Raw genomic sequence first — 22,336 nt, forward strand, 5'->3', positions numbered from 1 at the left:
TATATACCATTTTGGATTTACCAGATTTTGGGTTTACAACTCTAACATTAATTATTAAAGCAAAAGTAATTTCAGAATAGTCGCCCGAGTGCCCAAAAGCTGCCCCGAGGACACGGAAGCAGCTCCAGTTCACACGGGGCTTACCTGGTGTTAAGAACCCGCGCACCAGGGCGAGTGACAGGCGGCCCTGCAAAACGAGCAGGGTTCTGCCGAAGCAGGGAGCGAGACCCGACCGAGAAAGAGGTGGGCTCATCTCTCCTACTTCAGCGCCTGCAGCCCATATTTTTAAAAATAAATAAAATACAATTCAAAGGCACGAAGCCAGACACCAGGAATCACGATGCCTCGGGGACTGCGCCAGAGCGCCCCAGGCCCCGCTTCCGTCCCGGTGAGGAGGGAAGGGCGCGCGGCCCCGGGGCTCCCGAGAGGGTCATCTCCCAGTGCCGGGCGGGGACGAAGCGGGTCCCGGGGTCGTGGCGCTGGGCGGGGCCTGGGTCCAGAGATCCCCCGGCGCTGCGGAGAATGGATTCCGCAATAGTTTCTGCTGGCAAGGGTCGCCGCGGCCCGCGCGGGGGACGTCCAGCCCGGATTCCACGAGCTCTGCTGCCCGTAATTTACAGGATGGAAACATGAGGGACTGGACAATGATCCGGAAGAGCGCCTTCCCAAACCGTTTTGCGGCCTGCAAGGCCCGCTCCGAACCGCGGATCCCCGGCAGCCACGCCGCAGCGGCGGCCGGAAAAGGCCTGCCAGCCCGCGCTCGCGCCCTCCCCCCCCGCGGGCCGTACCACCCCGGCGGACCCCTCCAGGGCGCGGAAAGGTACCGTCCCCGGCCTCTGATTGGCCGATGCTGCGGGGGCGGGGCCTCCGGAGCCTGGTTCCGAGCGCCGGAGCCCGCGCGCCGCAGTGCGAGCCGGGCCAGGAGCTGAGCGCCATGGTGAGGAGTGGGTGGTGGTTGCGGGCGAGGCGGAGGCCGTGGTCGGGGCCTGGGTTACGGCCGGAGCCGCGGCCGGGGCCGGGGCCTGTCCGGGGAGCGGAGTCGAGCGGACGCGGGGGCCGCGCTGATGCTCGCGCGCTGGCTCCTTTTCCAGGTGCTGCTGCACGTGCTCTTCGAGCACGCGGTCGGCTACGCGCTGCTGGCGCTGAAGGAGGTGGAGGAGATCAGCCTGCTGCTGCCGCAGGTGGGTGGACGCGGTGGGCTCGCCGGCCGCGCCGCAGCCCCTCGGGCCGCGCGGGCCCCAGCGTGCACCGCGCGCTCCCACGTGGCCGGCCGCGCGACGGGGGGTGCGCTGGGCCTGACAGCTCCAGAGCAGGGGTCCTTACCTGCATTCGTGATTCGAATCCCGTTAGGAGCATTTAAAAGGAAGTCTCCCGGACTCCGCCCCGTACCGATGAAGCAGAACCGGGATTTAGGGCCCGTAATCCGTTCATTTTTAAAGCGTTCTTAAGTGCGTTCACGTCTGAGACTTGCTGCTGCTTTGCTGCGCCCTAGAGGCAAGAGCGAGAGAAGGAAACCAGTCATCACCTTTCTCCCCCCAGGTGGAGGAGTGCGTGCTGAACTTGGGCAAGTTCCACAACATCGTTCGTCTCGTGGCCTTTTGTCCCTTTTCCTCATCCCAGGTTGCCTTGGAAAATGCCAACGCTGTGTCTGAAGGTGAGCTGGCCGCTAAATATCTTAGGGAGATAAGCCTGCTACTGTTAAGTTTTTAAAGTGCACAATCTAGGATGTAGGCTTTATTTCATGTGGGCACTGTAGTGATAAATGTCTCCTAAATGAAATCTGGCTGGGGAGGGGGGTGCTGGTATAATGCTAGTCCCAATCAGATGTGGGTCTCTGTTGCTTTGTTCAATTGATTTTGATACCAAAAGCCAAGAGAAAGCGGTGTGGTCCCAGCAGGCACATCCAGTATTTAAATACTTCTGTTGTGCTTCAGGGTGTGTTTTAAGCTTTCAGTAATGTATTTAACACTTATGTTGTTGGGCCTGAGTCCTGTTCCTCCCATGGTTGATGCAGGCTTTGCAGTGATGACTTGAGTCTGTCAATCCCCTGAGTGTAATCACTGATGTCTCCATGTCTCTGAGCAAAGCCTGAAGGGAAGGGCTCTAGGCACACCATCCTAGCATGCCCTGCAAGACCAGTGGAAGATCAGTGTGTCACTGATGAGTTGAGGGGACAGGATCCCTTTTAACAGTTTAAGCATCCTTCAGCGTGTTAGTGGGAGCTCTGTTCTTTCCCCTGAGGTGTTGTTCATGAGGACCTCCGCCTGCTCTTGGAGACTCACTTACCATCCAAAAAGAAGAAAGTACTCCTGGGGGTTGGGGACCCCAAGATAGGTGCTGCTATACAAGAGGAGTTAGGGTACAACTGCCAGACTGGAGGTGTCATAGCCGAGATCCTTCGAGGTAAGACCATCTATAGACATCTTTGAAATCTGGATGGGGGGTTTGGAAACTTATCGGGTGCTTAAGGTTGCTTTTTAGAAGCCCTCCTGCTTGGCTGGTGTCCGTGGGTGCAGGAGCTAGTCAGAGCCCTTCCTTGCTCACAGTCTTGCCCTCCTCCAGGAGTTCGTCTGCACTTCCACAACCTGGTGAAGGGTCTGACCGATCTGTCTGCTTGTAAAGCCCAACTGGGGCTGGGACACAGCTATTCTCGTGCCAAAGTTAAGTTTAATGTGAACCGAGTGGACAATATGATTATCCAGTCCATTAGCCTCCTGGACCAGCTGGATAAGGACATCAATACCTTCTCCATGCGTGTCAGGTAAAGTGCAGGGGTAACCCTTGAGAAACAACATCTTGGGTCTGTGGTTTAGCTAATTTTGAATCTTGAGATCAGGACTGGCTCCTGTGGGTAAAACCATGTGGGGTACAGCTGGGCCTCCTGGTGCTTACCACAGGCTGTGTTCTTACACTGACTGTATAGAAAAAGGAGGCAGAGTAAGCCCACCCCATATACACCTCAGCCTAGGCCCTTTGCCTGGTCTGTATTGTGAATGGGGGGACATCCGGTTGAGGTTTTGGATCTGATTTGTTCCCGTTTCATCCAGACAAAGAGGAGGTGTGGAGAGGGCTAACGCTGTAGCTTTGAGACATGGCAGCTGGGCCAGGGAGTGATTGTGGCTCTTTACAGGGAGTGGTATGGGTATCACTTTCCTGAGCTGGTAAAGATCATCAATGACAACGCTACGTACTGCCGCCTTGCTCAGTTCATTGGAAACCGAAGGGAGCTGAATGAAGAAAAGTTGGAGAAGCTGGAGGAGCTGACAATGGATGCAGCCAAGGCTAAGGCTGTTCTGGATGCCTCGCGGTCCTCCATGGGTCAGTACAGAGCCTGGCAGCCAAAATAAGGTATGGGGCTCTGAATATTGGGCTCCTGCATTCACACTTGATGTCCCTTAGGCATGGACATATCAGCCATTGACTTGATAAACATCGAGAGCTTCTCCAGTCGTGTGGTGTCTTTGTCAGAGTACCGCCAAAGCCTACACACTTACCTGCGATCCAAGATGAGCCAAGTAGCCCCCAGCCTGTCCGCCCTAATTGGGGAAGCGGTGCGTCATGGGAAACCAAAACATGGGGGATCGCGGAATGACCATGTATATTCGTATTGTTGTATTTCCAGACCCATCGTATCTTTCCCAGTTGTGCTTGATGGGGAGGAGGTGAAGCAGGATTATGCAGTTGGTAGGTTGGCGGTTCCAGCTTCTCTAATTCCTTGAATCCTTCTCCAGGTAGGTGCACGTCTCATTGCTCACGCTGGCAGTCTCACCAATCTGGCCAAGTATCCGGCATCCACAGTGCAGATCCTTGGGGCTGAAAAGGCCCTGTTCAGGTACCAGTGAGGGCACCTGCCTACACTCAGGTGCCACTTCTGGTGCCCACTTCTTGTTTGGGGATCACGGTGATGGTTGACCAGGGCTCCCTGACCTATGCAGGCCTCTGCTATGGGGGTGATGGCCAGTCCTGGTGTCTGAGTGATTCTCTGGGCCCAGCAAAGGGACCAAGTTTCCAGGTCAGCGACATTGGATGCCTTCCCTCTGCCTCTGGGAGCCGTGGGTTGGCATGAGGTGGGGTAGAGACCCAGCCCGGCCTGAGGCTTACTCTGGAAACTGGGGGAAGAGGGGAAGGGAGGTGCTGCCTTAGCTAGCACAGTTAAAATTTCTGATCTTAAAACTCCGCTGAATATTCTTCTCCCAGAGCTCTGAAGACAAGGGGTAACACTCCCAAATATGGACTCATTTTCCACTCTACCTTCATTGGCCGAGCAGCTGCCAAGAACAAAGGCCGCATCTCCCGATACCTGGCAAACAAATGCAGTATTGCCTCACGAATTGATTGCTTCTCTGGTACGGGTGGGGAAGTTGGCAGTTGGGAGGGAGGGAGGCTGACTACCCTAGCAAGCTTCTACAATGATGGTAGTATTTTTCGTCAACAGCAGTTCACCTAGTGAGTGTTGATACTTTGGGTCTGAGTGAAGCTGAGGGTAGAGGAACACTGGGATGGGGAGTAGTTTGTCCCTTTAGGAGCTGACGTGCTTTGTTTACTTACATGCACATCCAGAGGTACCCACTAGTGTATTTGGGGAGAAGCTTCGAGAACAAGTGGAGGAGCGGTTGTCTTTCTATGAGACTGGAGAGATTCCACGAAAGAATCTGGAAGTCATGAAGGAGGCAATGGTTCAGGTCAGTTTGGGTCAGGTTGGGTGGGGAAGAACCAGAGCGGACTGTTGGAGGTGATGAACTGTCTTAGCCTGACCATGCAGAGTGGAGGCAAAAAACTGATTTAATGAGCCTGATCCAGTAAAGCCAAGAGAGAGGCCTGCGGAACCAGAGGTCTTCAAGCCTTTTCAGCACTTTTCTTTGGCCAGGCAGAGGAAGCGGCTGCTGAGCTTACTAGGAAGCTGGAGAAACAGGAGAAGAAACGCTTGAAGAAGGAAAAGAAAAGGCTGGCTGCGATTGCCTTGGCATCTTCAGAAAACAGCAGTAGTACCCCGGAGGAGTGTGAGGTCAGTAGTAGATAGTCAGCCCTCAGCCCTGGGTGAAGATCTTAGGTTGTAGGATGGAAAACAGCTGAACAGAGGATATACCACCTCAAGTCAAGGTCTGGAATACAGGCTTTTGGACTGAAATAAGGACCTGAAATCTCTAAAACTACCTCTTGATTCTATAGGAAGGAGAGAGGTGCTGAGAGAACTCGCTCAAGAGCCCAGAGAGCTGGTTTATAGCCACACCTGTTCCCTGGGCGAGTGTGTTCTGTCCTCGGCTGCCTCCCAGGAGTCCTCAACCGGGGGTAGTGTAAATTCCTGCTCTGCTTGTTCTCAGATGTGTTTAAGAGATGGTAGCATTTTATACTGGGGGTGGGGATGGGGAGGGCTCCCATGTGCTGTGTTAGAATCATTCTCCCTGGGATTATCATAGTGCCCAACTTGCCGGTGTTTCAGGGTCCCCTCTGGAATTTGGTATCAGGATTCTTTTGCAACCAGCATGGTGCGGTTTTCTGTAAATTACCTAATGGGCTTAGATCGTCTAAGTGATTGGGGGGTGGGTCGGGAGGTTCAGCTTTAAGATGGATTTCCGGAGTTAGAACCATACAATTTAAAAGTCATCTCAGAAACACTGGGCACTTTTAACACCATTTCCACTAGTCTTTCTGCCCTGGGTACTTAACAGCTGGAATTCTGACACTGTTTCATGCCCATTTTTCCCTTTCCACCATTAGGAGACAAGTGAAAGACCCAAAAAGAAGAAAAAGCAAAAGCCCCAGGAGGCTCCTCAGGAGAATGGAATGGAAGATCCATCTGTCTCCTCCAAACCTAAAGAAAAGAAATCTTTTTCCAAGGAGCTGGTTAGTCGTGACCTTGAAGAGACAGCTAGCAGTGGAGGTCTTTCCAAGAGGAAGAAATCTTTTCCCAAAGAGGAACCAGTTAGTGACCCTGAAGAGTCAGGAAACAAGAGGGTCCCCAAGAAAAAGAGAAAATTATCTTCCAAGGAGGAGCCCTTCAGCAGTGGACCTGAAGAGGCTGCTGCCGGCAAAAGCAGTGGCTCCAAGAAAAAGAAAAAGCTCCAAAAGCTCTCCCAGGAAAATTAGAATGGACACTTCCCTACCTGGGGCATAACTTGCAGAGATATTTCCCAGCCCATTCCCCCATAGCCCAATAAAAATAAAAACAAATTCACAGGAGTCATATCATGTTTTATTTGACACCTTACATGAGTGTGGGTGGGACCTATGGGTTGGACAGGGCACCAATGACCGCCTCAGTGAAGTCCTGGCAGGTGGCATAACCACCCATGTCAGAAGTTCGAACCTGTGGGGGAGAACTGTCGTCATCTCTGTGGCCTGGGCCCCATCCCTAACCCCCCACCACCTAACAGTTCTCTAAGGAAGCCAGCCCCAGACAACCTAGGCTCTGCCCAGAAGGTGATTATGGTCTAGAGGTTTAGGGCTCTTCTCTGGTCCACTGTACTGAAGGGAGGTGTATGGTCCTTGTGAGGTTGGAGGGAATAAAGGGCTCTAGCTCCCATAGGGGTGCAGGTGGCCGATGACAGACTTGATGAAGTCGGTTGTGGTGCTGTAGCCGCCCATGTCTCGAGTCCGCACCTACATCCACCACCGACAATAGCCGTGGGGAAGAAGAGAAGAGAGCCCATGAAGGCGGGAAACAGGGCAGTGTGATGGAAATGGAATCCAAAGAGGGTGACAAGGCCAGAAAAAGAAGACGCAATGCAGCAGAGATGCAAGGAGGCAGCCAGGTCTGAAAGAGCATGGACCCATCCACTCCTGTCTTCTGAGGGCCACTATTCAAGCTCTTGTCCTGGGCAGGGTGGGAAGCTGAGCATGAGTGAGAGGGGAAATGCAGATCGGAGACAGGAAGAGGATGCCTAGGAGGAAATAGAGGAGACCAGGTGGAGACAGCAGGGGAATGACAGATGAAGAAGATGGGCTTCCGGGTGTGGAGAAGTGACACTGGTGCCTCATTGTGCCAGCTGTCTCCCTCGGCTCTTCCATCACCCCCTCAATAGGAAGCTGTGAGCTCTGCATTAAGATGGCCAATTAAAGAGCCAATGGGTGGAGCAGGAAAGAGGGAAGAGCAGATAGGAACTAGGAGGCAAAGGAGATCAAGAGGATGGAACAGCCAAGAGAAGGGAAATGAACAGCCCTGTCAGGTTTGGGAGGAAAGCAGAGAGCAGAGGTTCTGGGACCTGGAGGGAAAGGAGGCCCCAACTCAGGTTCCCCAGAAAGTAGTGCCCAGACCCTAAACCCCACAGCCTTTCTAAACTCACCTTGCCAACTTTGATCACCTTCTTCACCGCATCTGCAATCATGTTGGAATGATGCTCGAGACTGTCAATGTGGACGGAAAGAAACTGAGATTCCCCGCACATTATCCCCGATTTCCCCACTGGTGCTCCCCAAACGATACTCAGCCGCCTCCCCGGGCTGGCAGTGACCTACTTGAGATGCCGCAGCATGTTGGAAGCTGACAACAGCATGGCTGTGGGGTTGGCTATATTCCTGCCCACTGCCTGGGCAAACGGATGCCGGGCACCCTATGGAGAGAGGGGCAGGCCAAAGTCACTGGGAGCAGACATTTTGCAGAAGCTGAGAGCAGGGAAGGGCAGTAGGACGAGAGATCAGGCCAGGAACACTGAGAAGATGGGGGGACAGGAGCAGGCCAGGATCACTTAGGAGGGGGATGCACTGGGGGAGAGCTATCAGGGGGACCTGAGGTCAGAAGAAGGGCACACAGAGAAGGCTGAGGGAGGAAGTGACCTCACTCACCATCTCAAAGACTGCATACTCTGCACTGTAGCTCTCACCAGGGACCACACCAGCTCCCCCAACCAGGCCAGCAGCCAGATTGTCAATAATGTTGCCATAGAGGTTGGGCATGACCAGCACATCAAACTGGTAAGGATTCTGCACCAGCTGGGGGCAAAATGTGGGCATGGAGAAAAGACATAAATGCCACTCCCTGCCTCACTCAGCACTGAGAGCAGAGACACTGGGAGGGCCTCACCTGCATGCAGCAGTTGTCTATGATCATGGTCTCAAACTTGATCTTTGGGTACAGTTCAGCAACTTCCTCACAGCACTGCAGGAACAACCCATCCCCCAGTTTCCTGTCCATGGGCCAGAGGGAACAGATTCAGCCGGGACAGGGCAGGGGGCTACCTTCCCAGGAACCTACCCCACGCAAAGCCATGTCCCTCACATGATATTGGCCTTGTGGACTGCTGTGACCTTGCCCCGCCCCTTCTTTGTGGCATAGTCAAAGGCGAACTTTGCAATCCGCTGAGATTTGGTTCGAGTGACAATCTTCAAGCACTCAATCACACCCCTCGCACTCTGCACAAGAAGAAACAGCTGGGTGATGCTGGAAAGAAGGAAGAAGCAGCTGTGCCTCTCTCCCCTCTTCACCCCTGCCCTCTGCAATTTCTAGGGCCTCACCTCATGTTCCAGAGAGCTGTACTCCCCTTCTGTCTGCTCTCGAATAATCACCAAATCGAGATTGTTGTGTCGAGTCTTGTACCCAGGAAGTGACTTCACATGGACTACATTGGCAAACAAGTCCAACTTACGCCTGGGGATGGGGCAGAGCCATGAGCACGGTGCCTGGTGCCCCAGTACCCTACTCACCCATGGCCTCCCACCACCTACCTCAGCCGCATGTCGTAGGAGGCTAATTCCCCCTTATACTCCATTGGGGTGTGGATCTTTCCTGCATAAACAAAGTTGAGGCAGGGGTTGGCAGTGGGGGTTAGCACAGGCCAGGCCCAAGGGAACCCAGACTGGTGTCCAATCCCCTCGGCGACATAATGCAACCCAGACTCCCATCTCCCACTCCCAAATAAATGACCCTTAAATGCCTCTGGAGGCGAGGGGTGAATAATGCAATTAAAACCAGAAACATTTTGTCCACTGTTTCATTTCTAGTCACCAAATTTAATTTATGTTGAAACTTCAAAATGACCTAAAAGGAGGACAGAAAAAAATTTTCTCATGTTATCAAAGAGCCTGGGTTTAATAGGTTGAGAAACAATCTAGGGGATCTGTGACCTTTCTTGATGTTTCCTGACATCTTTTCAGCCAACACTTATTGAATATCATGTTTCAGGCACTAGGGAGATCAACCAAAAAACACAACACAAACGCCTGTCCTCAAGGGGCAAACAGTGCACTGGGTGAAGACAGGTAATATGAAAGACATGATAAATACCATGGGAGAGGTATTACCAACATGCACAGGAGCACAGAGAAGAAATTCCCTCTGGTAACATCAGGAAGTATCATAGAACGGCTGGCACTTCGGCCAGCCCTTAAATTGAGTGAGTGCACTAGGCTGAATAATGACCCTCAAAATATGTCCATGTCCTAACCCCCAGAACCTGTAAATGTGACCTTATTTGGGAAAACACTGTCTGCAGATATAATAAGGTAAGAATCCTGAGACAAAATCATACTGGATCCAGGTAGGTCCTAAACCCAATGACAAGTCCTTATACAAGAAAAGGAGAAACAGATACACAGACACAGAGTAGAGAAAACCATATCAAGACAGAAGCAAAGACTGAAGTGATGCATCTACAAGCCAAGAAACACTGAGGAATGCCAGCAGCTGCCAGGAGACACCAGCAGATGGAAGAGGCAAGGAAGGATTCTCCCCAAGTCTTCAGAGGGAGCTCTGCCAACACCTTAATTTCAGAATTCTGGCATCCAGAATTGGGAGAGAATACATTTCTGTTATTTTAAGCCAGGTTTGTGGTAATTTGTTACAGAAGCCCTATGAAACTAATACAGTGGGTGCAGAAGATTCTGACAGGTGGCACCAAAAGGAGAACACTGTGGGCAAAAGGAACAGCAAAAGTCAAGACAGTACCTGTACTTGGAAACTAACATAGCTTGGTGTGAACAAAGCTCACAAGTGTTGTAGAAACAAGGCAGAAGAGCTGAAGGTCAGCTCATAAAGAACTTACTCTCCTACACTAAGGCTAGGCCCGGCAAAGTCATGCTGGTCTTTCCAAGAGAAGAGCTGTACAGGATGGACCGCAGGGGCAGAACGGAAAGCCAAAAAATCTAATGAGGCGATTACAGTAAGGAAACACAAAGAAAGACAAAAGAAAAGAGGCACCTAGAAATGACATTCTGGAAACACAATTAACCAGACCTGATGACCTATGATGTAGCCCCATGACAGCCAACAAACTCATGGAGCCTTCCGGCACAGACAGCATGAGAGGCACACAATCTCCCAACTCCTGGGTTTCCAACTGGGTTCCCACTGATGGCCACCCAATCAGTGGTGGGAGCTTGGGAGAGTTAATTTACTACTGTGTGCTGAGGGAAGCTTAATGAACATTTATTCCTTTGATTTCAACTAACACATGGGAGGCATACATACCAATGATGGCCACCTTGTTCTCCTTCATAGAACTCAGCACCTGTTCCAGCTTCTCCTCAGATGCCATATTCTGCACCTCGCTCAAGTGATGCTCCTGGAATTCCACTGGGACAGAGGCAGCCTTCAGAAATAGGTGCCAAATATCTCAGGGTCAGAATCGAGTAAGTCCTTTCCAACCCACCCCATCGTCCCTGCTACCCTGACTCCCCAAGGCCACTCACCTTGAACACCTCCTTGACAGCGTGCATCAGCTCAGGCCCCACGCCGTCTCCTGGTAGCATAGTCACGGGAAAGGCGCCCTCCACCCTCACGTCCTCGCCCTGCGATCGGGGCCAGCAAAGCTAGAGCTGGGGCGGGGACGGGGTCCGGCGGGCGGGGGGTAGGGCAGGAGAGGAGGGGTCAGGGGCGTAGGCGAGACCGGAGCCGGACTTGCGCTCACCTGGCTCCGCGAGGCGGCTTGCGGCACGGCAGAGGTAGACAGGCTCCTCCATCCCCCGGGATTCGGGGCGGCGACCAGCGCCTGCGACAGACACATAGGCTTTGAGGTCGGATCTGGGCGCCTCAGGCCCCGAATACTTCAGTGAGCCCGGTACAGACCCGCCGCCCTCCAGCCTGCCCCGGCGTGCCCCGGGCCTCACCCGGGTCAGCCAGCGGACACCACTGAGGGCCGCCATGTCCTCTGCAGGAAGTCGCGGGGAAGTGACGGCGGAAGCCGGCGCGGCCCGGCGCCCCTATTTCCGGTCCGGCCGGGATGCCGGGCGGTACCCTTAATTCCTGCGACCGTAGTCTCCTGCCGGTTCTTCTTCCACTTTCATCCACTTCTGCTCACTCCTTGCCCTAGACTGTGACGCTGCAGGGAGGCTCTTTGTCTGTTGCTTTATTTTCAGTCACCGTATTTAAGTTATGTTGAATCTTCAAATAACATTAAAGGCGTGTGTGAGGTTTCATTTTTATCAAACGAGGACCTGAGTTTAATAACTGGTTGAAAAAAATACTGGAGAATCTGTCTTTTCTTAATGTTTTTGTATCCACGTATTTGTTATTCTTTAAACAATTCTCACTGAACAATCGTATGTCCGTCACTAAAGGCCTTAATGAACGCCACACAATCCATGGGGGTGTGGGGGGTGGGGGTTGCTATTGTTGTTGTTGTTGTTGTTGTTGTTGTTGTGGCTTCTTTCAATCTCGTAGCCTGCCCGATTACTCTGTATTAATCAAATTTCCTCATCCTTTTTTCCTACGTGGTCTTGTTCTTTGCTCTGACAGTTGTTTTGCTAATAGTGTATCCCAGGCCTGAACTCCCCTGAGCAGCATCGTAATTGGAGAGAGAAAATACTACAGGCTTGTTAGTGTGACTAAACAGGAAATTCAGATCGATTTTTAAAATTCCAGTCACATGCTGTGACATGCCTAAAACAGATGACAGAAGTGGACCGGGGCACTTGTTAAAAATGCAGACTTATGAGTGTCACCCCAGACTTGCTGAATCCAAATCTCAGGATTGGGGCTCCAGAAAATACATGTCTAACAGACTCCCCCAGATGATTCACACAAATTTAAGAACCACTAACTAGGTGATTTGTATACCTAATCCATCCAAAAAGGTGCAGGGCATTCTCCCAGCCCAAGGGGGAAAATGTGGTGGTTCTAATCTTGGGGACCAAACACAAGCTTTGTGCCTCTTTTCTGCATTCCTTTAGGGAGGGCATTCTCTACTGTTGTGAGGTGAAAATATTTAAATTAGATAATAAATGTGTAATAAACTTGAACACATGAAAAGTGCTGTGTAAATACAAGGCTGTTAATATTATAACTAATATAATTTATCAATGTATAATATTAATATGACATACTCCTCCATCTCCAGAATCAAAACCAGAGAACAGCACTGTAGACTCCCTGGTCCCAAGTTCCACACTGCTTTCACCATCCACCACCATTTTTCTATTCCAAATATTGCTCTTTCTAATGGAGAAGTGGAAGATTTACACTTTTTAAAAACTATGTTTTCTGTAACTTTAGGATATTTAGGATGGGAAAGAAGAGATGTGCCATCTCGGTCTAATCACTGGTAATAATCTAATTTTCATTCCAGAAAATATTAATTTTCTTGAGGGCAACTACAAAATATTTCCATCCCTACATTCTGTACAGATCTGAGCCCAGCTTGACAAACAACATCTGCTAATTGGTATCACAAAGCCACGAGGCTGTCAAAAGGGTGAAAGGAATTGATGAAGGGTCCCAATTGATTCAGGCCAAGGAAATATGATCATCACTGTCTAAGGCCATTGTGTTCTTCTGGTGAGTTTAGCGAGCTCTCCTGGACTTTGAGTCCCTATTAAGGCATCTCTCACTGATACTACCTGAGAACAAGGAAGTTCAGGACCCTTGAAAAGTTTGTTAACCAGACTCTTGGGCAGGTGAGGGAGGTTAAACCATCTTGCCCTTCTAATTGTTATGAAGCATATATGGGTGTTAGTATGAGGCTGGATGAATTGAATGTCAATTTCCTAGGCCTATAAATTCTCAAGAACTGGGTCCTAAGCAGAGTTCCTGGTATCCATGTATGAAAATCAGTAGCATGAACTTGGATGGGGAAAGTTTTAAAAGATCACATCTTTATTCTCACTAACCTCTAACTGAAATTTAGTGTTTCCTGTCATTATGAATGTAGAGTGAAATTGTAGTGCTAATTTAGTGTCACTAATAGCAATTATAATTTATGCCACATTTTAGTTGTGGCAGATACCTTGAAATATCATGTACTCTGATCTCTACTTTGATATTATTTGACCTAATGCTGGATTTTGTTATTTAATGCATTAATAAAGCAGTACACATAGCACTAATTACAAGCTTGCATTATTGTTATTATCAATATAATGAGCTTTATTTGTAATCCTATTTGTTTTAGTTTATGCACTCAGAAACCCTTTTTAGGAAGAGGGCAGGAGATAGAACTCAGCAAGATGTAGCCTCAGTTGGAGTCTACCTCAGCCTGTTCTGGGGAGCCCTGGAGCAGGAATGATGTCTCAGGGTTGTCCCAATTTGAGGCTAGGCTTAATAACTCTGCTTCAGCCCTGCCTGGCCTAATCTTCCAGGCATCTTTGGCTCTTGGAGGCTCCACTGGGCATGGACAACCCTCCCAGAGAAGGGGGTAAGCTGTGAGCAGTTAATGACCAACACCTGAAGCAATTGGGGGACTGGATGCACCAGCTGGCAAAAAAGAACTGGACAAGGCAGCTACTATTCTGTGGAGGCAAGAATGACCATGATGCACTGGGACCCAGAGACGAGAGCAGGCATGTTTGAGGAGATGAAGTACAGTAAGGAGTAGTGAGTAAGATTGGTTCAAGTTGTAGGGCTGAGAAAAATGGAGAGGAATTAATGAGCAATACTAAGGACCTTTGGAATGGTGACCATGCATTTATCATGGTATGATTATGTGTGATTTCACAGAGGAAGCCAACACTTGGGTTCATCTAAAAATGTATTTTTCCAGAGAGAGGTACAAGAGAGTTGAAGGTGTTGGCAAAATAGAATCAGGAGGGAAGCAAAGACAGTCAGAAGAGATCTAATGGATAGAGAGGTGAGAAAGGATGAAAGATCCCAAAATAGCCAGAGCAGTGCTTGTGGGAGTCACTGAACAAGTAAGATGGAAGGAGTGAATCCTCTCACTCAAATGGTGGGTGGCAGGGTAAGGATGGCTAGAGTGAGGGTCTCACGTTGTCCTACCTGTTAATGAGGCTAAGCAGTGAGAGGCGGGATTGAAACAAGCCACCTGAATGGTGCTTTGGTTCCTGCTCACTCTCTCCCATGCAGGAGGAGGAGGATGTTATGACAATGGGGCAGCAAGCCACACAGCCCCACCCGAAAGTCAATGTGGATGAGGCTGCTGAATCAGAGCGTCCCCAAAGCTGAAATAAATGGTATCAGCCCAGATGTTTGGAATAGAGCTTTAGATGAGCCAAAAACATTACAAGTTTGTTTGATTGAGCCCCACAGATGGCATTCAAACCCAAAGTGAACAAAAAGCCTTGCTTACTGGCACAGACCCACTCTTTGACTCTGTGCTCCCCATCCCTCTCTCCCATCCACACTCTACCCTCAGCTGCTTTGATGAAAAAGCAGAGTATGCTGGGAACTTCATGGAGCAGAGGATCTCAAATGCTTACAGCTCTGTAGGACTCAATGCTTATGTCACCATCTTACCCAGTCCTGTGGATGGATGCAGGCAGAGGTGGCTGAAGGCACCAAGAGATGCAGTGTGGACTGGGGGCAAAGTGGTCCTGGGCTCAGGCTCTCTCTGGACAGATGCGGAGGTTCACGAGGAGGAGGCAGTGGCACGCCAACCCTGAAGCCAGAGGCCAAGAGAAAATGAAAGTCTTTCAGCTGCCTGCCTCCCTGCCATGAGCTAGCCTCCCCTAGCACCCAGTACGCCCTGCTCTCCCTTCTAGAATACCATGATCTCCTGAAGCTGTTGCAATAGCTCCTGATCCACACACTTGGTCTGTTTTCCCATAAGGTAAAAATATCACCCAATTTCAGAAATTTGTTGTGTTTCTATACACTAACAATGAACTATCAGAAAAAGAGAAATTAATAAAGTAAGCCCGTTTACAATTGCACCAAAAAGAATAAAATACCAATGAATACATCTAACTAAGGAGGTAAAAGACCTGAACTCAGAAAATTATAAATCACTGATGAAAGAAATTGAAGACAACACAAACAGATGGAAATATATTGTGTTCATGGATAGGAAGAATTAGTATTGTTAAAATAACCATATTACCCAATGCAATCTATAGATTCAATGCAATTCCTGGCAAAATACCAACGACATTTTTCACAGAACTAGAAAAAAATAATTCTAAAATTTGTATGAAAACACAAAAGACCCCAGATAGCCAAAACAATCTTTAGAAAGAAAAGCTACAGTCATCAGAACACTGTGGTACTGGCACAAAAACAAACACACTGATCAATGGAACAGTATAGAAAGCCCAGAAATGAACCCACACTTATATGGGCAGTTAATCTACAATAAAGGAGACAAGAATATACAATGGGGGAAACCTCTTCAATAAATGATATTGAGAAAACTGGACAGCTACATGCAAAAGAACTGGACTACTCTCTCACACAATGCATAAAAATAAATTCAAAATGGATTAAAGACTTAATATAAGACCTGAAACCATAAAACTTCTAGATGAAAATATAGGCAATACACTCTTTGGCATAGGCCTTAGTAATATTTTGGGAGGTATGTCTCCTCAGGTGAGGGAAACAGAAGCAAAAATAAACAAATGGGACTACATCAAACTAAAAAAGCCTTTGCACAGAGAAGGAAAATATCAACAAAACAAAAAGGCCACCTACTAAAAGGGAGAAGATTTTTGCTCAACATCACTAGTCATCAGGGAAATGCAATTCAAAACCACAATGAGATATCACCTCACACCCGTCAACAAGTAACAAGTGTTGGCGAGAATGTGTAGAAAAGGGAACTTTTGTGCACTATTGGTGGCAATGTAACTTGGTGCAGCCACTATGGAAACAGTATGGAAATTCCTCAAAAATTTAAAAATAGAACGATCATATAAACCAGCAATTCCATTCCTGGGTATTTATCTGAATGAAACAAAAACACTAGTTCAAAAAGATACATGTCCCCCTATGTTCATTGCATCATTATTTACAATAGCCAAGATATGGAAGGAACCTAAATGTCCCCTGATAAATGAGTGGATAAAGGAGATGTGGTATACATAATAAATGGAATATTACTCAGCCATAAAAAAGAACGAAATCTTGCCATTTGCAACCACATGTATGGACGTAGAGGGTATTACGCTAACTGAAATGTCAGACAGAGAAAGAAATACTGTATAAATGTGGAATCTAAAAAACAAGAGAAATGAACAAATGTAACAAAACAGAAAGAGTTATATATACAGAAAACAAACAGGTGGTTGCCAGAGGGGAGAGGAGTGGAGGCAGGAAAGAAATAGGTGAGGGAGATTAAGAGGTACTAACTTCCAGTTGCAAAATAAATGAGTCATGGGTATGAAATGTACAGTGTGGGGAATATAGTCCATACCTCTGGCCTCCCAGCAACCCGCCTGGCAGTGGTGCGACCTTAAACCAAGAAGGCGGAGCTGAGATTGGGTTTAAATTTTTGAAATTAAAGTAGGTCTGCACGTTAGGAACTCATGTCTTTCCTTGTAAGTAAATAGAGCAAATTAGCCAGTGGGTCTTGAAAAAGTTCGTTGTTGAAGGCTTAAGAGATTTGGAACCATTTGGAGACCAATGAGGTAAGCTGAGTAGATAGCATCCTTCTCTAGACAGGAGATAATGAGTAGCTTTCTGCCAGAGGGAGGGTGTTACAAGCTACTCACCATTATAGGTAAAGGATTCGAGGATGTGATGACAGTAAATCTAGCAAGGTACAAACCAACAGGAGAGTATGTGATGGTATGAAAGATTAACCTAGAAGCTCATTCCAATAAAATGGTGACGTTCTTGCAGGGTGAGCTCCATGTCTCTAAGCTCTTCAGCCATCCCAATATCCTGCCATATCAAGCCACCTTTACTGCAGACAATGAGCTGTGGGTTGTCATATCATTCATGGTGTATAGGTCTGCAAAGGATCGCATCTGTACACACTTCAAGGACGGCGTGAATGAGCTGGGAATTGCTTACATCCTGCAGGGAGTACTCAAGGCCCTGGACTACAGGAGTGTCAAAGCCAGCCACCTATGTTCTGATCTCCACAGAGGGGAAGGTCCACCAGTCCGGTTTACAAGCAACCTCAGCATGATCAGCAGCAGCATGTGGTCCACAGCTTTCCCAAGTACAGTATCAAGGTTCTGCCTTGGCTCAGCCCGGAGGTCCTCCAGCAGAATCTTCAGGGTTAAAATTCCAAGTTTGACATCTACAGTGTGGGAATCACAGCCTATGAACTGGCCAATGACCATGTCCCTTTAAGGATATGCCTGCCACCCAGTTGCTGCTGGAGAAGCTGAACGGCGTGGGGCCCTGCCTGCTGGACACCAGCACCATCCCTGCCGAGGAGCTGACCATGAGCACCTCGAGCTCGGCGGCCAACTCTGGCCTGAGTGAGAGCCTGGCCACCAGCACCCCCAGGACCTCCAGTAGTGACTTGCCCTCCCACCCCTATCACTGCATCTTCTCACCCCACTTCCGCCACTTTGTGGAGCAGTGCCTTCAGCACCATCCGATGTAAGACCAAGTGCCCTCACTCTCCTGAACCATTCTTTCTTCAAGCAGATCAAGCAATGTGCCTCAGAGGCTTTGCCTGAGTTACTTTGTCCTGTCACCCCCATCACCAATTTTGAAAGCAGCCAGTCTCAGGATCCCAGTGGAATCTTTGGCCTGGTAACAAACCTGGAAGAGCTGGAGGTGGGCCATTGGGAGTTCTGAGCCTCTGAAGAAGGGGCACATTCTCCATCCCGGGCCGTGTGAGCCTCTGGGACCCTTCCTGAGAGCTGGCCACATTCCCATCCTCCTGGAGGCAGATTGGGCAGAAAGGACATTTCTTCTAGGAGAGTCTTTCCCAGTCATACTGACTGGGAATGAAATTCCTGGAGAGAAGCTTTACTGCTCCAAGGCTTTTGAGGCAAAAAGGAATCCCAACAACCATGAATCGGAAGGGGCCAGAAACCTGACATTCCCAGTCCTGTGAGCTCAGGCAACTTGACCTCTTCAGAAAGAAGAGATCCTGTTCTGGCCGTGGGGTGCTAAAGTCCAAGCCCAGGGTCTGACTCATCCACCCAGGGAACGGTGTGACTTCTTCCCACTCTGGCTCTCCTACCAGCCTAGTTCCATTCTTCTCCCCTGCTCTCAGATCCTATAGGTCCATGGAGGGGCAAGCAATAAGAACCCCCTTCCCCTCAGACCTCTCCCTAATAACTGAAGGGAAGGGTATTTGCTATTTTTAAGCACTAGGTTAAGGCTAGGGCAGTCCATCCTCATCCCCCTTTTCACTTGGGCCCTGACACCTAAAACCTTCCCTTGATTCATCTGTGTAGCTCATTCCTTTCCTACCGAGTCCACCTGACTGCCTCTTGCCAGCTTCCTTGGTGCTTCTTGCCTAGCCTGAGGGCCTAAGTCCTTATGCCATGTTAGTTTCATTGCCAGCAAAAATTAAAACTTCCAGAGAATCCAAAACAAACAAACAAACAACAAAACCAAAACAACAACAGAACTCTAATATCTTTACATGGTGACATATTGTCACTAGACTTATATTGGTGATCATTTTGAAATGTTATAGAAATATCAAATCACTATGTTGTGTAACAGGAACTAACACAGTGTTGTAGGTCAATTTTACTTCAAAAACAAGCAAGGACAGAAATAGAGACACAGATGTAGAGAACAAACATGGACACCAAGGGGGGAAGCCAGGGTCAGGGGAGGGTTGGGGTGGGATGAACTGGAAGATTGGGATTACGTTACTGATAAGAAAAAAATATATCCAATTGTACGCTTTAAATATATGCAGTTTGTATGTCAATTATATCTCAATAAAAGTTCTTAAAAAAAAAACAAGCAAACAAATTCATAGAAAAAGAGATCAGATTTGTGGTTACGGCAGGGGGAGTGGATAGAAGGGGAACTGGATTAAGGTAGCCAAAAGGTACAAACTTCTGGCCATAAGATAAATAAGTACTAGGGATGTAATGTACAACACAATAAATGTAATTAACACTGCTGTACGTTATGTATGAAAGAATAGATCCTAAGAATTCTAATCACAAGGAAAAAAATTTTTTCTATTTCTTTAATTTTGCATCTCTATAAGATGATGGATACTCACTAAACTTATTGTGATCATCATGTCATGATGTATGTAAGCACTGTACTGTACACCTTAAACTTATACAGCACTGAATGTCAATTATATCTCAATAAAACTGGAAGAAAAAAAAGCACCCAATTTCAACTGATGGGCAAAGTTTGAAGTGGGGACAGGAAATTAAATTGGCCCTACAGGTGAGTCCTTTGGGTCAATTCAATGTACTGTTGTTGGGGCTGCCACTGTGGGAAGTATAATTTGTACGGATGTTTGTACAGGTTTGCACTGTGAATGCCCATAAGTGTCAGAGGGAATTCACTCATTCAAGGACTGCTGTGTACAGAGGTGATTCCTGAATCCTCCAAGACTGTCCAGAAGAAACCCTATAGGCTTCCAAGAAGAGAAAGGGAAACGGCAAGAAATAGACTCAATGGCTGCGATTACTCAGAGGAGGCCAGTTTCCCGCAAAACAGCATCAGCTTTTGGACACAGTCACCAAGTACATCCCTTTTGGAACTTACTAATTACTTAATTACTGACCCATAGAGGTCCTGTGACTCTTCAACCTGACATTCCCATTTAGGAATGGGTAAACTTGGATTTGGTGGCTATCCAGGGAAGGACACAAAAGTCTTTGCTAGTCAAATGGAAATGCTATACAGTAAGTCCCCCCACACGTGAACAAGTTCCATTCTGAGAGCACATTAATAAGTCCAATATGTTTGTAAGCCCAACAAAGTTAGCCTAGGTACCCAACTAACACAATTGGCTATATAGTACTGTACCATAATAGGTTTATAATACTTTTTACACAAATAATACATGAAAAACAAACAAACATAAAAATTAAAACTTTGTTTTTGGTGGGGGGCTGTGTTGGGTCTTCGTTGCTGCATGCAGGCTTTCTCTAGTTGTGACTAGTGGGGGCTACTCTTCTTTGCAGTGTGTGGGCTTCTCAGTACAGTGGCTTCTCTTGTTGCAGAGCACGGGCTCTAGGCATGCAGGCTTCAGTAGTTGTGGCACACAGGCTCAATAGCTGTGACTGGCGGGCTCTAGAGCACAGACTTGATAGTTGTCGTGCATGGGCTTAGTTACTCTGAGGCATGTGGAATCTTCCCAGACCAGGGATTGAACCCGTGTCCCCTGCATTTGCAGGCCGATTCTCAACCACTGTGCCACCAGGGAAGTCCAAAGAAAACACTTTTAATCTTACAGTGCAGTACCTTGAAAAGTACAGTAGTACAGTACAACAGCTGGCATGCAGGGGCTGGCATCGAGTAAACAGGGAACAGTTACTGACTGGGGGAGGGAGAGGAGGTAGGAGATGGTAGAGCTGAAAGATCATCAGCAATAAGAGATGGAAGGCAGGCTGCAATGTCACCCACGCCTGACATTGATGGCACAGGTTCTGGTTCCTTGCTGGATTCAATTCTATCTACCCTCTTGAAAAAAATGATCCAGTGATATCTGGGTAGTAGCTCTTTTTTTCTCATCACAGATGACACGGTAGCACTGGATTGCATTCTGAACAGCTGCTGCAACCTTCGTGTGCCGTTCTACACTCGGGTCCTGTGCCTCAAAAACTCACAGTGCCTCTTCAAACAAAGAAAATCCCCTTGCCATTTCCTGCGTCGTGAATCTCTTTGGTTCTTCAGTTCCTTCTTCTTCCTCTTGTCTCTCTTCATCCTTTCTCTGGGCCTCCAGTTCCATCAGGTCTTCATTAGTAAGCTCCTCGTGTTGCACAGCAAGGAGTTCAATGAAGTCATCCTCTTACAGATCTAGCTCCAGCTTTTCACAGAGGGTCACTAAGTTGCTGAAGACCTCCTTGGACTCCTCATCCACCTTCCCAAATCCATGAAAACCATGAACAAACTGCAGACAAAGTTTCTTCCAAACCCCACTCATGGTGATGGGGTAACCTCATGCCAAGTAAAGTCAATGTTTTTTATAGCCTTGTGGATGTTATAGTCTTTCCAAAACTGTTGCATGGTTGTTCCTGATTCCTCATTCATCTTTACTGCCTGACAAAAAGTGTGACATAAATAATATTTCTTGAAAGTCGCTATAACTCCCTGGTCCATAAGTTGGATGAGTAATGTAGTACTGTATTCAGTAGCCGATGCACTACTTTAACGTTGGGATGAAAGTCATCCATGAATGGGGGGTGGCCCGGAGCATTGTTGAGCAGCAAAAGCATGTTGAATGGGACGTCTTTCTCCAAACAATATTTCTCTACCTCCGGGACAAAGTGGTAGAAAAACCAGCCCTGGAAAATGGCCTTGTGTAACCCAGGCTTTGGGGTTACTCTTCAACGCAACAGGAAGAGAGCACTTGGCTATGTTTTTAAGGGCTCTTGGGTTCTCTGAATGATAAACTAAGAGAGGCTGCAGCTTCATATTGCCAGAAGCATTGCCACCGAACAGCAGAGTTAGCCTATCCTTTGCTGCTTTATAGCCTGGCATCAACTTTTCCTCCTTACTGATATAACTTCGCTCTGGCATCCTCTTCCAGTACAGTCCTGTCTCATCCACATTAAAAACCTGCTTGGGTAAATACACACCTTCATCAATAATTTCTTGAAGTATTTCAGGAAATTCCCAGGCAGTTACCGTGTCAGCACTTGCTGCCTCACCACTTGCTTTTATATTGTGAAGGTTGGCTCTAGCCTTGAATCGATGAAACCAACCATGGCTGGAGTTAAAAGATGCACCGTCTGATTCTTCACTGTGTTTCTTCTTCAAGTCTTCATAAAGGCTTTTAGCTTTCTCTTGAATCAGCATTAAGCTGAGCAGGACTCGATGCTGATTCTGATTCTGATCCTGCATCCACACACTGAGTAGTTTCTCTATCTCCTCCATCACTTTTCCAGGCTTCTTCAATATTATTGTTGACATCAACTGCACAGCGGACTTCACATGTTGCATGATCTTGTTCTTGTTTTTTAGAATCGTGCCAATGGTTGAAAGATTCATGTTATAAGAATTAGTGACATCTACTATCTTTTCACCTCTCTCCACTCTCTCAATTATTTTCACTTTTTTGTTTCCATTTTGATCGCTTGGCGCTTCTTAGCATTACCTGCTATATCATGGCTTCTTTTACCC

The 22,336-nt window shown here is 48.0% G+C and overlaps 2 protein-coding genes, 5 non-coding genes and 1 pseudogene across 8 annotated transcripts; 7 read left to right on the forward strand and 1 right to left on the reverse strand.

Moving 5' to 3' along the window:
• Positions 1-827: 827 nt before the first annotated feature.
• Positions 828-6,175, forward strand: NOP56 (NOP56 ribonucleoprotein). Its single transcript, XM_057701697.1, has 12 exons — positions 828-937; positions 1,092-1,181; positions 1,540-1,654; positions 2,242-2,403; positions 2,563-2,761; positions 3,131-3,318; positions 3,400-3,551; positions 3,732-3,832; positions 4,198-4,346; positions 4,561-4,682; positions 4,868-5,005; positions 5,719-6,175. The coding sequence occupies exons 1-12, from the start codon at positions 848-850 to the stop codon at positions 6,085-6,087; spliced, it is 1,875 nt and encodes a 624-aa protein (XP_057557680.1). The 5' UTR covers positions 828-847; the 3' UTR covers positions 6,088-6,175.
• On the forward strand, positions 2,018-2,085 carry LOC130834237 (small nucleolar RNA SNORD110). Its single transcript, XR_009048623.1, has one exon. It is a non-coding gene; the product is annotated as a small nucleolar RNA SNORD110 (small nucleolar RNA).
• LOC130834223 (small nucleolar RNA SNORA51) lies at positions 2,876-3,007 on the forward strand. The gene has a single exon (XR_009048611.1). It is a non-coding gene; the product is annotated as a small nucleolar RNA SNORA51 (small nucleolar RNA).
• Positions 3,895-3,980, forward strand: LOC130834234 (small nucleolar RNA SNORD86). The gene has a single exon (XR_009048620.1). It is a non-coding gene; the product is annotated as a small nucleolar RNA SNORD86 (small nucleolar RNA).
• On the forward strand, positions 4,405-4,475 carry LOC130834213 (small nucleolar RNA SNORD56). Its single transcript, XR_009048602.1, has one exon. It is a non-coding gene; the product is annotated as a small nucleolar RNA SNORD56 (small nucleolar RNA).
• Positions 4,728-4,798, forward strand: LOC130834212 (small nucleolar RNA SNORD57). The gene has a single exon (XR_009048601.1). It is a non-coding gene; the product is annotated as a small nucleolar RNA SNORD57 (small nucleolar RNA).
• A 7-nt stretch (positions 6,176-6,182) lies between the features above and the next one.
• On the reverse strand, positions 6,183-11,098 carry IDH3B (isocitrate dehydrogenase (NAD(+)) 3 non-catalytic subunit beta). 2 transcript variants are annotated; one of them, XM_057701699.1, is made up of 12 exons: positions 11,041-11,098; positions 10,842-10,922; positions 10,624-10,722; positions 10,403-10,523; positions 8,662-8,722; positions 8,452-8,584; positions 8,216-8,349; positions 8,021-8,123; positions 7,783-7,929; positions 7,456-7,550; positions 7,284-7,344; positions 6,183-6,307 (listed from the first exon to the last, which is right to left on the reverse strand). In XM_057701699.1, the coding sequence occupies exons 1-12, from the start codon at positions 11,074-11,076 to the stop codon at positions 6,227-6,229; spliced, it is 1,152 nt and encodes a 383-aa protein (XP_057557682.1). In that variant the 5' UTR covers positions 11,077-11,098; the 3' UTR covers positions 6,183-6,226. The 2 variants fall into 2 exon arrangements, with proteins under 2 accessions (XP_057557682.1, XP_057557681.1); XM_057701698.1 differs by having other exon boundaries at positions 6,183-6,600.
• Positions 11,099-11,349: 251 nt separating this feature from the next.
• LOC130833480 (STE20-related kinase adapter protein alpha-like) lies at positions 11,350-17,854 on the forward strand (annotated as a pseudogene).
• The last annotated feature ends 4,482 nt before the right edge of the window (positions 17,855-22,336 follow it).

This window comes from Hippopotamus amphibius, chromosome 12 (assembly GCF_030028045.1).
Source record: "Hippopotamus amphibius kiboko isolate mHipAmp2 chromosome 12, mHipAmp2.hap2, whole genome shotgun sequence".
NCBI lineage: Eukaryota > Metazoa > Chordata > Mammalia > Artiodactyla > Hippopotamidae > Hippopotamus > Hippopotamus amphibius.

Bases quoted from the DNA above. Each gene is read 5' to 3' on its own strand.
- IDH3B (XM_057701698.1), bottom strand. From the start codon at position 11,076: ATGGCGGCCCTCAGTGGTGTCCGCTGGCTGACCCGG. The intron at 10,923-11,040 runs GTGAGGCCCGGG...TGTCTGTCGCAG, and splicing joins GTGTCCGCTGGCTGACCCGG to GCGCTGGTCGCCGCCCCGAA. The intron at 8,350-8,451 runs GTGAGGCCCTAG...CTTCTTGTGCAG, and splicing joins ACAGCTCTCTGGAACATGAG to AGTGCGAGGGGTGTGATTGA.
- NOP56 (XM_057701697.1), top strand. From the start codon at position 848: ATGCTGCGGGGGCGGGGCCTCCGGAGCCTGGTTCCGAGCGCCGGAGCC. The intron at 4,347-4,560 runs GTACGGGTGGGG...ATGCACATCCAG, and splicing joins ACGAATTGATTGCTTCTCTG to AGGTACCCACTAGTGTATTT. The intron at 5,006-5,718 runs GTCAGTAGTAGA...TTCCACCATTAG, and splicing joins GTACCCCGGAGGAGTGTGAG to GAGACAAGTGAAAGACCCAA.